Source organism: Doryrhamphus excisus, chromosome 3, assembly GCF_030265055.1.
Source record: "Doryrhamphus excisus isolate RoL2022-K1 chromosome 3, RoL_Dexc_1.0, whole genome shotgun sequence".
Taxonomy (NCBI): Eukaryota; Metazoa; Chordata; class Actinopteri; order Syngnathiformes; family Syngnathidae; genus Doryrhamphus; species Doryrhamphus excisus.
In genome coordinates, this window is record NC_080468.1 from 14,966,803 (window position 1) to 14,981,587 (window position 14,785).

Sequence of the window (14,785 nt, forward strand, 5' to 3'; positions counted from 1 at the left end):
GGGTTTCAAGCGCCACAACAAGCTACGTCACTTCCTGTCCGTCACCCATTCTGTTATTTCATGTAAGGAGGGCTTTATTAGAAGGTCGTAAACAGGTTTACTATGCCTAATAGGTCTTATTTTCACTTATTATATCTACTACGAGGGGTGATTGTAGTGTAATGGTAACTATAGGGGTGTTATTTCATGTAAGGAGGGCTTTAATCATGTATCAAAGCTGTTTTAGAAGGTCGTAAACAGGTTTACTATGTCCAATAGGTCTTATTTTCACTTATTATAGCTACTATAAGGGGTATTTGTAGCGTAATGGTAACTGTAGGGGTGTTATTTCATGTACGTAGGGCTTTAATCATGTGTAAACACTGATTTAGAAGGTTGTAAACAGGTTTATTATCCTAATAGGTTTGATTTTTGCTTATTATGTCGACTATATTGGATAATTTTAGCGTAATGGTAACTATAGGGGTGTTATTTCATGTAAGGAGGGCTTTAATCATGTGTCAAAGCTGATTTAGAAGGTCGTAAACAGGATTACTATGCCAAAAAGGTCTTATTTTCACTTATTATATCTACTATAAGTGGTAATTGTACTGTAATGATAACTGTAGGGGTGTTATTTCATGTAAGGAGGGCTTTAATCATGTGTAAGTAGGGCTTTAATCATGTGTAAACACTGATTTAGAAGGTTGTAAACAGGTTTACTATGCCTAATATGTGTTATTTTCACTCATTATATCTACTATAAGGGGTAATTGTAGTGTAATGATAACTGTAGGGGTGTTATTTCATGTAAGGAGGGCTTTAATCATGTGTAAACGCTGATTTAGAAGGTCGTAAACAGGTTTACTATGCCTAATAGATGTTATTTTCACTTATTATATCTACTATAAGGGGTAATTGTAGCGTAATTGTAACTGTAGGGGTGTTATTTCATTTAAGGAGGGCTTTAATCATGTGTAAACGCTGTTTTAGAAGGTCATAAACAGGTTTACTATGTCCAATAGGTCTTATTTTCACTTATTATATCTACTATAAGGGGTAATTGTAGTGTAATGGTAACTGTAGGGGTGTTATTTCATGTAAGGAGGGCTTTAATCATGTGTAAACACTGATTTAGAAGGTTGTAAACAGGTTTACTATGCCTAATAGATCTGATTTGTGCTTATTTTGTCGACTATATTGGGTAATTTTAGCATTATGGTAACTATAGGGGTGTTATTTTATGTGAGGAGGGCTTTAATCGTGTTAATCATGACTTCTGTCGCACACCACCAACATCTTTCCATTCCACTTACTTGTCGCCTTTGCTGCGGGCAACACCAATGAGCTTCTCGATGCCACCGGCGTCCCTCAGGGCCTTGGTGTTCTCCATGTTCTTGGTGATGACCTCGTGCAGAGCGCAGCAGATGGCTGTGATGGTGTCATCCGACATGGTCTTTCCCACCAGACCGCAGCTGTTGGCGCTGCCGCCGTTGCTGTTGTTGGCGCTGCCGCCGGGCAAGCGGTGCACCAGGTCCCTCATGGCGTATTTACCTGGGGGAAGCGGCGGATTGAAAAGGTGTTGGTCTTTATTTAGCGCCATAAAATCCAGATTCCATATTGATAATTCCACTTTGACTTGATCTCGGTCTCATCTTATCTGACATTTCACATGCACGTCTCGACTCACCAATGAGTTCCTTGTTTCTGATGTCCAGAGCCATGTTTCTCAAGGCGGTGGCGATGGCACAAACCACCCGATCGTTGTCTATCCTTAGCAGCTCCACCAGGATGGGCAGGCCCTTCTCCTTACGCACCGCAGCCCGAATGTACACCGACCACTGGACACGGAAAAGAGAAGGATTTGCTGTAATTCCTCATGTTGCCTGGAAGAGGATCATCCATGGCTTTATTTGTCTTTTAAAACGAGCACACCCTCCAGCATGGGGCCTGTTGGGATGGGACCGGTTCATCCCAATTCAAATATGCCTGCTCTCGCAGTTTTGTCTGAGCTCTGAAAATTTGACCTTTTGATAAGAAAACAATATATCTCAGTTTTGTGATGTCACTGGAAAATTCAATTATTAGCAACAACTTCCGTCTTTGCTCTTTATTCCCCATTTTTACTGCAGTTTTAAAAAAATATTTAATAAATTTAAAATGTTTAAATTATTTAAATTTTAGAAATAAATATTATTATAAGGAAAATTTACAAAAAATTAAAATTTTAAATTTAAATAATTTAAATATTAATAATGTTAATACTTTAAAATAATAATCTATAATAATATATTTATAATATTATTATAAGGGAAATATACAAAAAATATTTAAATTTTAAATTTAAATAATCTTTGTATATTTTCCTTATAATAATATTCTATAATTGTATGACTTTAGTCCCATAATATTTGGTAATTATTCCCATAATATTATTATTATTATTATTATTATTATTGCCCCAACTTCATTTTTATTAGCTTTTCTCATAATTATTAAACTTTTGACTTTTTCTCAATTTTTTTCCCATTTGCATTCATTTTTCAACTATTTCCACTGTCTTCTTCTTTCTTTTTTATTCTCATAACTTTCATTTTTAATACACTTTCCTGTGACCTAACTTAACTTAATTTTACAACTTTATTGTTTTGCTTGTTTTTTGTAATATTTTGACTTGTAAAATTGATTTTTTTGATTCATATTTCAACTTTATGTGAATAAGAGATTACAGTATTCTTCGTACTATTGATATATTATTAATATTATATATATAATATAATATGCATTGTATTTATATAATATTAATATATATTATTGTAATATAATTAATTAATATTTAATTAATATTAATTAATATAATATATATAATATATAATTAATTAATATTTAATTAATATTAATTAATTAATATTTAATCAATATATATAGCAATATTTTGACGCAATGAATGCTGGTTCTTCAATTATTGCTGCTTTTTTAAGTCTTATTTTTATATTATATTTTCAGAATGTGGCGTGGGCCAATAAAAAAAACAGCCATGTGCCAGAAATGACGCACAGGCCGCATTTTGGACACAGCTAGTGTAACCAATCACATGCGTTCCTCAGAAAAGCTTGTGCTCTTTGGAGTCATGGCTACTAAGAATATTTCAAATATTGACTGAAACATTAAAAAATGAAAAGAAGATAAGCGAAATTATTCAGATCGGCTGCATTTTGCGAGCATCGGATCTGCACGGTTGTTGTTGAGCAGCTGTTCAAGCCCCTTTTTTTTCTTTTCCACCAAGGTCGACGTACGTACGTATTGAACCTTCATACTGTACTGTATGTCTGATGGAATGGCACGACCTTCCAGTTGCCATGGAGACGATTTCATCATGGAGTGAATGCTACGCTATCCTTTTCCACCCTTTGCTACTTTTCACCTCCTGTATACAAAGTCGTGATTCATCAGCTTAGCTTGAATATGTTATGTATATTTTTTTGTAATGATGTTGCATTTTTGAAAGCAAATTTATCGCATTTATATTTCACCAAGAGGCATTCTCTCCCCCCCCCCTCCACTGTTGAGACGAGCTATTTATGCAACACACACACACACACCAGTTGAAGGTGATACCTTCCAGCTGCCGGCAGCAAGGTTTTGAAGAGCACCAGCAGCTCCCTCCAGAGTGTCTGGGTTGGAGCATTCAGACAGCAGGGTGAGGTACGGCTTGACAATGCTGGGATGCCACAACATCTGGATGCCTTTTGGAGACTCTGCCAGGTCTGGAAACGGGCCGACGCCGTCCCACTGTGGGACACATGAGACGTGGTGAAGGTGAGACGATTGACCGAAAAAAGTTGGTTTGAGACAGTGAAATTATTATCAAGTACATATTGGTCCACTTTTTTATGATGGAGATCTCATGTCTCCCAAGGGGCAGTGCCCCAAGGACAATGAAATCCATCACAATGGAAGTAAAACAACATCATAAAAAAGCTTTGCCAGCGTTTGTGGTCCCAACCGCTCGACTGTTGCAACCATCATTATTAGTTCATTCATTCATTTTCTACCGCTTTTCCTCGCAGGGGGTGCTGGAGCCTATCCCAGCTGTCTTCAAAAGGCGGGGTACACCTTGGACTGGTGGCCAGCCAATCACAGGGCACATATAGACAAACAACCATTCACACTCACATTCATACCTATGGAAAATTTGTCGCTAATTAAACTAGCATGTTTTTGGAATGTGGGAGAAGAAACCGGAGTACCCGGAGAAAACCCACGCATGCACGGGGAGAACATGCAAACTCCACACAGAGATGGCCGAGGGTGGAATCGAACTCTGGTCTCCTAGCTGTGAGGTCTAGGTGCCAAATGTGTAAATGTGCAAATATACCAGTGTACAGTGACAGTTATGATGTCGTCACTACCAACAGCACTAAATTCATCACATAGCAACTTAACACCCAAAAGGCCAATCACAGGGCACATATAGACAAACAACCATTCACACTCACATTCATACCAATGGACAATTTGGAGTCGCTAATTAACCTAGCATGTTTTTGGAATGTGGGAGGAAAGCGGAGTACCCAGAGAAAACCCATGCATGCACGGGGAGAACATGCAACCTCCATACTAAGATGGCCAAGGGTGGGGAAAGACAAAATAAGAAGCCAAAAAGTTACCACTTCCACACAAAATAGGAGGAGAACTCATTCATTCATTCATTTTCTACCACTTATCCTCACGAGGGTTGCAGGGGGTGCTGGAGTCTATCCCAGCTGCTGTCTTCGGGCGAGAGGCGGGGTACACCCTGGACTGGTGGCCAGCCAATCACAGGGCACATATAGACAAACAACCATTCACACTCACATTCATACCTATGGACAATTTGGAGTCGCTAATTAACCTAGCATGTTTTTGGAATGTGGGAAGAAACCGGAGTACCCGGAGAAAACCCACGCATGCACGGGGAGAACATGCAAACTCCACACAGAGATGGCCGAGGGTAGAATTGAACCCTGGTCTCCTAGCTGTGAGGTCTGCGTGCTAACCACTCGGGGGCCGTGCAGCCTTTGAAAAAAAAAAATTATATATATTTTTGTAGCGTATAGACTCAAAATATTAAAGAAAAAAATAAATATTTTGATAAGAATACATTGTAATTCATTTTAGTTTTTAAATAATCATATGTGAAACAAATTTAGTAATCTTGGGAAAATTATATTGTAAAAAAATATGCAAATAAAGTCATATTGTAAGAAGAAAATTGTCAAAATGATAGTGTGCAAATTCCACACAGAGATGGCCGAGGGTGGAATTGAACCCTTGCCTCCTAGCTGTGAGTGCTAACCACTCGCCCACCGTGCAGCCCTTCAGAAAATATAATTTTAAAATCAAAACTAGTAAAATTATTTCAATTCATGACAGGAATCACCAAAAAAGGTGCTTCTTTTTATTATTATTATTTTTTTTTTGGGGGGGGGGCATAATGGAGTATTAAATGTGCAGATGTTCTAATCTTTGGTCTTGTTTTTAGAAGCTACCTGTCTTTGGAATCTCGATCTTTCCATGGCTTTTATATTTTGTCATGCTAATTAGCAATCAGCGCCACATTCTGCTTGAGTGGCAGACATCTTTTCCAACATTTGGAGAAGATGAGGATCTGGAGAAGCCACCACCATATCCGGTGCATGAATTGCTTATTAGCTCTCATTTTTTACCCCCCCCCTCTTTTCATTTCCAGCAAAGAAAGAGAAATGGATGTTCCCATGGTGATATTAGAAAAGCATTCGGCTTCCATTCGTCAAGTAAATCCTTCAGGTTTCTGTGAGTATCTTTGCAGAACGAGAGGGAGGCGATGAGCTTAGATGTACCTGAGATGATCCTTGCTTAATATCGTGTAGCGTTCCTTTTAGCTGTTATCTGTCACTACGCCAGTGCAGCTGCTGCTGCGGGGGGGCCGGGGGGGTCTGAAGTGTCTGACACGTGCATGCATGATGACAGGAAGTTGAGGCTGCGATGCCTCTTTACCTTTACAACTGGCTCCTCTCAACGCCGAGTGTCTCAGGGAGATACTCATTTCGGCTCCTTGTATCCGCCATCTTGTTTTTTTTTTGGTCACTATCCAACGTTCATGAGCATAGAAGAGAATAGAGAGGTGGAGGAAACCCGCAATCTTTCTGTCACATTGTTGGCGCTTTTTGGAGGTTTTATCGGAAGGTGTTATAGGTGGAATAGGTGCGTCCCGTTGCACCTTCAATCGACTGTTTTTATCTGTTTGTGTATCTTTATAACGTATAAAGGAGAAAGAAGTGTGCTCAAGTCTTACACTTTTTCTTTAATAGCTAATAACAAAGCTGCACGGCGGACAAGTGGTTAGCGCACGGACCTCACAGCTAGGAGACCAGGGTTCAATTCCACCCTTGGAGTTTACATGTTCTCCCCGTGCATGCGTGGGTTTTCTCCGGGTACTCCGGTTTCCTCCCACATTCCAAAAAAACATGCTAGGTTAATTAGCGACTCCAAATTGTCCATAGGTATGAATGTGAGTGTGAATGGTTGTTTGTCTATATGTGCCCTGTGATTGGCTGGCCACCAGTCCAGGGTGTACCTGATACATGTTTGTATCAGGTGCACCTTTTGGGTGTTAAGTTGCTGTGTGATGAATTTAGTGCTGTTGGTAGCGACGACATCATAACTGTCACTGTACACTGATATATTTGCACATTTTGCACCATTATATTTTAACGGCGCGCAGGTCTCACAGCTAGGAGACCCGGGTTCAATTCTACCCTCGGCCATTTCTGTGTGGAGTTTGCATGTTCTCCCTGTGCATGCGTGGGTTTTCTCCGGGTACTCCGGTTTCCTCCCACATTCCAAAAAAACATGCTAGGTTAATTAGCGACTCCAAATTGTCCATAGGTATGAATGTGAGTGTGAATGGTTGTTTGTCTATATGTGCCCTGTGATTGGCTGGCCACCAGTCCAGGGTGTACCCCGCCTCTCGACTGAAGACAGCTGGGATAGGCTCCAGCACCCCCTTGAAAATGAATGAATGAATATTTTCTGAAATTAACCAAATTTATGACCAATAATGTTAACCATGCATGACACACGGTGGTCTGGTGGTTAGCATTTGGATTAAAATTGATGGCTGGATTGTTCACCATTACTTTCTCCGAGGTGCACCCGGTCCCAGGTTATTACCAGTTTTCCGTGCTTATTTATTACCCAAAAACTAAATTTTTACATTTTTTCGATATTTTTGAAACTACGCACACAAACGTCGACGTGATACGTGAACAAAACACAACAACTTGCAACCACAAATGCTGAGCAACTTCATACGTCGTTACAGCTCGGATGACCGTGAAAGCTGACATTTGAAAACGTTTCATCCAATAATCTCCAAGAGTTCAAGGAAGTCAACCACCGCTGTGATCCCCCGATGATTCAACCGGGACTTATTACCGAGACGGGACACATAAATCAACAGTAGGTCACATGACGCTAACCTGGTCATGCCCCTTCTTTTTCTTCTTCTTCTTGCCCCAGCATCCTGAACTCTCAGCATCCTTGCCGCCCGTGTCGCATAACAGACCGTCCAGCTCCTCAGATCCGCCTTGCTGGTTGTGAGACGTCTCCGCCGCCAGACGGTAAGACAAGTTCCTCAGGATGCACACGCAGTTTTCAACAGTCTGATGGCAGAGGAGACGGAGGAAGAAAAGCACAAACATGGCATAAGAAGAATAATCGATTTTTACGTCCAAAAACATAAAGAAAAATTCAGTTTTTGTTCCATTTGTGGAATTTGCAGCATTTTATGGTGTCTGTGTTTCTGGTTTTGAATCGTTTTGGACGATTGTCGTGCTCACACGTCAACTGGGAGTGTCGATCTTTGTTATTTTTCAAAAGCCGCCCCTCTCCGTAACTGACATTTTTGCTGACTTTGACAGATGTTTCAAGTAACACAGATTATTGTGTTCTAGGGCTATATAGACATGGTATACACCACAACAAAGATTAGACTCCCGTCTTTCATCGGAACAAAAAGTTTGTGTCTACTGTTTTCTATTCTTTGGTAATCAGTACTAGAACATAGGTAAGTTTCAGCTCCCAACTAAAAAAAGTTATTGTGACGATACATTTTAAACATAACCCTAAAAAAACAAAAACAAAAAAACAAAAACAAAAAAAAAACATAACCCTAGTAGACTGGTGGCCAGCCAATCACAGGACACATATAAACAAACAACCATTCACACTCACATTCATACCTATGGACAATTTGGAGTCGCTAATTAACCTAGCATGTTTTTGGAATGTGGGAGGAAACCGGAGTACCCGGAGAAAACCCACACATGCACGGGGATAACATGCAAACTCCACACAGAGATGGTCGAGCTTGGAATCGAACTCAGGTCTCCTAGCTGTGAGGCCTGCATGCTAACCACTCGACCGCCGTGCCGGCCCTCCAGTCTTCCATCAGAACAAAAAGTTTGTGTCTACTGTTTTCTGTTCTTTAGTAATCAGTACTAGAACATAGGTAAGTTTCAGGAAAATATCAGCTCCCAACTAAAAAAGGGAGGAAAAAAGGCTTTTTGTGACGATACATTTTAAACATAACCGTCACTTTGAGAGAAATGTAGCCATATATTCATTGATTCATTTTCTACCGCTTTTTCCTCACGAGGGTCGCGGGTTGAGGTGCTGGAGCCTATCCCAGCTGTCTTCGGGAGGCAAGAGGCGGGGTACACCCTGGACTGGTGGCCAGCCAATCACAGGGCACATATAAACAAACAAACCATTCACACTCACATTAATACCTATGGACAATTTAGAGTCGCTAATTAACCTAGCATGTTTTTTGGAATGTGAAAACCCACGCATGCACGGGGAGAACATGCAAACTCCACACAGAGATGGTCGAGCTTGGAATCGAACTCGGGTCTCCTAGCTGTGAGGCCTGCGTGCTAACCACTCGACTGCCGTGCAGCCTGAACTATTTATAATTTTCATATTTGGGATTCTGCACCATGCCTTTTCACTTTCTGGTTGCTGTGTAGCATGTATTTATATGGGAAAGATGCATGCCAAGCTACACCAAATGCACTTCTTCCACCTTGTGGCCATTTGTAAACATGCACTAAACATGAGCTCTCCGATTGTGTAATTGCATCATCACCTCAAAAATAAAAGGGTAAAAAAAAACATATAAATACGTCTTTGGGATTGGGCTTCAGGTTGAAAAAACATATCGATATGTCTTTGGTAGCGAATGAGTTCATATTGTGTGTGTTTGTGTGTGTGTGTGTGTGTGTGTGTGGTGCCCAACCTTGCTGTCAATCTCACTGCTCCCGAGGGCGGTCTGGATGACGTAGAGAAAAGCATCCGTCAGACCCTCACACTCTCTCATTCTCCTGCGGGCCTCCTCACCTGCAGAACTCACATTGCTGATACACACACACACATGCACACTTTGTTAGCGAAAATGACACAAAAATTACAGTAACAATCACAACCAAAGATGTACAGAATACACACATCAGGGTGAAAACTACAGTATATTACTTGCTATCACTACTTGTTGACATTTTGGAGTTTTGAGTTGAGTTGTATTCTACTCCTTCTTGGTGTATTATGTACAAAGTTTAGCCGTAGCATTCAACTCAAGATGCATTGGAAGATGGCTGTACATGTATCTCATATGAGAAAGGTTGAAGAGGCAGTACTTTATAATAGCTGTAATAGCTCACACTAGGTTGGAAATAAGTAGTAGTTCATGTGTAACGAGGTTTGAGGAAATGGCGTTCCACAGGGGTCAATCCTCGGTCCGATGTTGTTTCTACATCTACATCCACGACCGACCAGAGACAACATGTATATTTAATTTAATTTAATTTAATTTAATTTAATTTAATTTAATTTAATTTAATTTAATTTAATTTAATTTAATTTAATTTAATTTAATTTAATTTAATTTAATTTAATTTAATTTAATTTAATTTAATTTAATTTAATTTAATTTATCATGTACCGAAGTACGAGGTGATATGACCATACAATGACATAATGGGTACCATATTGACAGTTACTATGGTATTGACAGTTACTATGTCAATACCACTACTTACTAAAAACAAAAAAAACCCTTAAACTGTATTATGGAAAGCAGGAAGTGAACAAATGTAACAGTTACTGATTGTAAAAGTAAAAGATGGAGGGGTAGGATTTAATAAGCTTTGCTTCTTCCTACTCCTTTTGGACATGTGGAACTGTGAACTGATTATGTGATGCATTCAATTGTAATCTGATGCATGTTCAAATGAAATAAAAAAACATTACCATTACCATTTTAGACTAGATTCCTCACCTTCACCATATCAAACTGTGTAAGTGTGTCACATTCATTGATATTTTCCCAAACAATGACTCATATACACGCCGGCATTGAACCCCGTGTTTTCAACCAAACCTAACCTACTTGAGAGCGCGGAGCCAAAAACAACATGTATCAGCGCTGCTCTCATTCAGACTTCCAAGGGAGTAAACAAAGTGCCGCCACCATTCTCAAGCCAAAATGTGAGTCATGTTAAACGCAGCTAAGTCTGTCATATCCCGGCGCTTAAAAAAGGCAGACAACACAGAGTCTAAATATACTCTCATACTACACCATGAGAGGATATTTTTACTGTGATTGTGATGGATCGCGGGAAAAACAAGAAAACACACAACATAGGATATAAATGCTAGGACTACGTTAAAAAGCCATAGCATTTCAGTATGTGGAATCAAACTATGGAATGGATCGAGTAAGGAACTCAAACAATGCACAACGATGAGCCAATTCAAGAAACAATACAAGCAGTTGATGTTTGCTAAATACAAGGATGAAGAGTCTTGAACCAGTCATGATGTGCTATATATATATCACTATATTGACACTTACTATGGTATGTGACTAAAATTAAAATTAAAATTAAAATTAAAATTAAAATTAAAATTAAAATTAAAATTAAAATTAAAATTAAAATTAAAATTAAAATTAAAATTAAAATTAAAATTAAAATTAAAATTAAAATTAAAATTAAAATTAAAATTAAAATTAAAATTAAAATTAAAATTAAAATTGACACTTACTATGGTACCCGTTATGTCATTGGATGCTCATATCACCTCGTACCTTGTACTTCCGTACGAGGTACATTATTAAAAAAAAAAACAAAAAAAAACCTTAAACTGTATTATGGAAAGCAGGAAGTGAACAAATGTAACAGTTACTGATTGTAAAAGTAAACTGTATTATGGAAAGCAGGAAGTGAACAAATGTAACAGTTACTGATTGTAAAAGTACCAGATGGAGGGGTAGGATTGAATAAGCTTTGCTTCTTCCTACTCCTTTTGGACATGTGGAACTGGGAACTGAACTCTAATATTGTTTAATTTAATTTAATTTAATTTAATTTAATTTAATTTAATTTAATTTAATTTAATTTAATTTAATTTAATTTAATTTAATTTAATTTAATTTAATTTAATTTAATTTAATTTAATTTAATTTAATTTAATTTAATTTAATTTAATTTAATTTAATTTAATTTAATTTAATTTAATTTAACTTTACTTTACCATGTACCGAAGTACGAGGTGATATGACCATACAATGACATAATGGGTACCATATTGACAGTTACTATGGTATTGACACTTACTATGGTACCCATTATGTCATTGTATGGTCATATCACCTCGTAGTTCGGTTCGAGGTACATTATTAAAAAAAAAAAACAAGAACAAAAAAAAACCTTAAACTGTATTATGGAAAGCAGGAAGTGAACAAATGTAACAGTTACTGATTGTAAAAGTTCCAGATGGAGGGGTAGGAATTAATAAGCTTTGCTTCTTCCTACTCTAACTTTTTCCTTGTATCGGTATCGGCCGATACGCGCGTGGGTTCGCCGATGTATTTTTCCACCGCATGATTTACAGTCAGGCACTGCCCCGGCGGCAGAGGACCCCGCAACACACGTAGTTGATAACGTCGTTTAAATGCGATTTTAAGAAAGCTGAATCCTACTGTGTTCAGTGTTTACATTTCAATCAATATTTGTTTAAACATGAGACCTGTAATTATAGGTTATCACATGGTTTGTCTGGTATCAGGTCAGGTATCATGCCCCCAAGTGTCAGTATCAGCCCGAGACCGAAGGAATGATACTGTGTCAATGATACTGATAAAATATAGAGTTTAACCATGTCCACTATCAGCCCCCGTAGTTGTCCCTCGACCTTCGGTCTCGGGCTGATAATGACACTGACACTTGGGGGCATGATATCTGACCTGATACTGTTCTCTGATTGGTTGTTTCACGGGCACGATACCAGAGCAGAGTGGACAGCTACGGGGGGCTGATACTGGACCTGGTTAAAGTCTATATTTTATCAGTATCACTGCCCTGGGCTTTGACACAGTATCATTTCGGCCTTTTCCCGTATCATTCATGGGCGGTTTCTAGGGTACAGGGACAATTAATACTGTAGTATGTGATAATGTTTGTTATTATGGTCATTTTTTCATGTAAATTGAGGGATCAAAAGCAGTATCGGACACAAATATCGGCCCAAGCAAAATCGGCCATCGGCTGAAGGTGATGGGAAAAAATCGGTATCGGCATCGGCCCCAAAAAAACCCCATATCGGTCGATCCCTAGTTTGGAGTCATTAAACTCGAACAAACATTTTCAACAGTGTTTCCTTTTTTCTTACAGCTGATATCTGCCCCCCGTGACCTTCTTGTTTGCGTTGTAGCCTCGTTACCTCGATAGGCGGCCGCGATCGTTACAATTTGAGTGGAGTGTTTTGTATTCTACATATGACATATGGTTCCATGGTGGACTGGTTAACACCAGGAATTTGAACCCGGCCAATGGAACCTATGATTTTCGGGTTGTGACAAAATCGTGTAAATCCAAGAACATGACGCAGACTTAAAGACACTGACCGCAGGCAGCCGGTGGCATTGCGGAGAACTTGAGAGGAATGCAGATGTAATTTGCGGTCTTCTTGCGTGTGGGGGGAGGTGTCCCAACCGGAGTGAGGGATGATCACAGCGTTAGTCAGAACAGCCAGGGCATCCTGGATGATAGGCATCTTCAGGGCGTCGCATGATGAGAGGTTCCATAAAACACCTACACAGAAAGAGGGAAGACACGTAGTGTTTAGAACAGGGGTCTCAAACTCAATTTTACCTGGGGGGCCACTGGAGCTAGGGTCTGGGCGAGGCTGGGCCGCATCGGGTTTTCAAAAAAAAAGGCATTTATTAAAAACAGAAAAATTAATAAACTTTGCTTTGGTTCTGATTTTCTACAATAAAAGCTCTGATAAAACATTTCACTGTTCTCAAATATCTTAATTTTTATTTTTCTACACAAAATAAGAAATAAAATAAATAAACAAATCAAAAATAAAGAAAATCAATCAATCAGTAATAAATAAATATAATAATAATAATAATAAAACGGCAAATAATAAAAACTTAAGAAACCACATATAGTTGGTGGTTAGACAATTTTTTTTTCTCAAATTAAAATGAACAAAGCATTATTAGAGCCCTGTAGACATGACAAAACACGACTATAGTCACATTTATACTTTTTTTATTTACAACATATTGCGCAACCGCAGGGTCTTGAGACACATGCTAACTCGCAAACTAGAGAGCTAGCGACCTAAAACGGTAGCCTTCAAGTTATTTCCTTTAAACTTAAAAATCCAAAAACTTACCACTTCCACACGGATAGGGAGGATAACTATTAACAGTTATTTAACCTTTAACATGAACATTAATCAAACGTAATCATTTTTTTCTGTGTACATGATACCATACAGCATCCATATCAAACTAACATTAAACTTTCATATCAAGGAGGGGGCCTCAAACTAGTGTCCTGCGGGCCGCATGTTTGAGACCCCTGGTTTAGAACATACCAACTGCTACAGTTGATATTAGTTATCGTATTAACTAATCAATTGGCACAGTTCTCAAGGTTTTGGTATCAATTATTTTTTGAATGACATTATCAATAATTGCCCCCTCAGGGACTTGTCCTCGGGCCACTGCTTTTCTGCGTATGCGCTCCATATCGGTTACGCTTCCGATGCAAATAAAACAGCACATATCAACCGCAGTCGCTCTTGTTAACCTTCACTTTGTTAAATATCAGCGTCCTTATCAACAGAATGCAGGGGGCCATAATTGGCTCTTTGAATGCGTCCACTCCTGCTCGCGTCCTCATTTCCTGTAATTACAAAACCTTCAGATCAATGCGAGAGAGCACCGTCTGCGGTCAGAAGAGAGTTGTAAACGACTGCGCTGCCGTCAGCGGGACAGTTATTAGCTCGCAACTTTCTCTGTCTCAGCTCATCTCCGACTGAAAAAAAAGGGAAATAAGGCTGAGTTGGGTGTTTGGTTAACCTTGAAATTGAATTAGAATTTCTGACACGCTGTGTCTGCCTTATAGGTGTTTGATCGCAAGGGCACCACCCACGGTGGGGGTCCCGTTCTCTCCAAATGGATATTATTATTTTTGTTTGTAGTGTTTCCTGCATTCAAAATAAAACTTTTACTGTGGTTTTATAGAACACAAACATAGTTTTAACATGTCATTACAACCAAAATTGTACATAAGCCTTTGATTAGTAAAACGCCACCAGTACATAGTACATAGTACTACCAACAGCACTAAATTCATCACATAGCAACTTAACACCCAAAAGGTGTACATGTTTGTATCAGGTACACCCTGGACTGGTGGCCAGC

The 14,785-nt window shown here is 38.9% G+C and overlaps 1 protein-coding gene across 13 annotated transcripts in view; it reads right to left on the minus strand.

Annotated features, from left to right (window-relative positions):
- Positions 1 to 14,785, minus strand: part of LOC131124985 (catenin delta-2-like) — a 141,891-nt gene that overhangs the window by 11,243 nt on the left and 115,863 nt on the right. For all 13 annotated transcript variants that reach the window (XR_009128958.1, XM_058066036.1, XM_058066037.1 and 10 more), the window contains 6 exons: positions 12,968 to 13,154; positions 9,302 to 9,419; positions 7,482 to 7,664; positions 3,598 to 3,771; positions 1,670 to 1,820; positions 1,296 to 1,533 (listed from right to left, as the gene is read on the minus strand). Coding sequence is in view for 12 of the 13 variants with exons in the window: in XM_058066036.1 (XP_057922019.1) it covers positions 1,296 to 1,533; positions 1,670 to 1,820; positions 3,598 to 3,771; positions 7,482 to 7,664; positions 9,302 to 9,419; positions 12,968 to 13,154 (1,051 nt within the window). In the remaining variant the exon portion in view is untranslated. The remainder of the gene's footprint in view (positions 1 to 1,295; positions 1,534 to 1,669; positions 1,821 to 3,597; positions 3,772 to 7,481; positions 7,665 to 9,301; positions 9,420 to 12,967; positions 13,155 to 14,785) is intronic.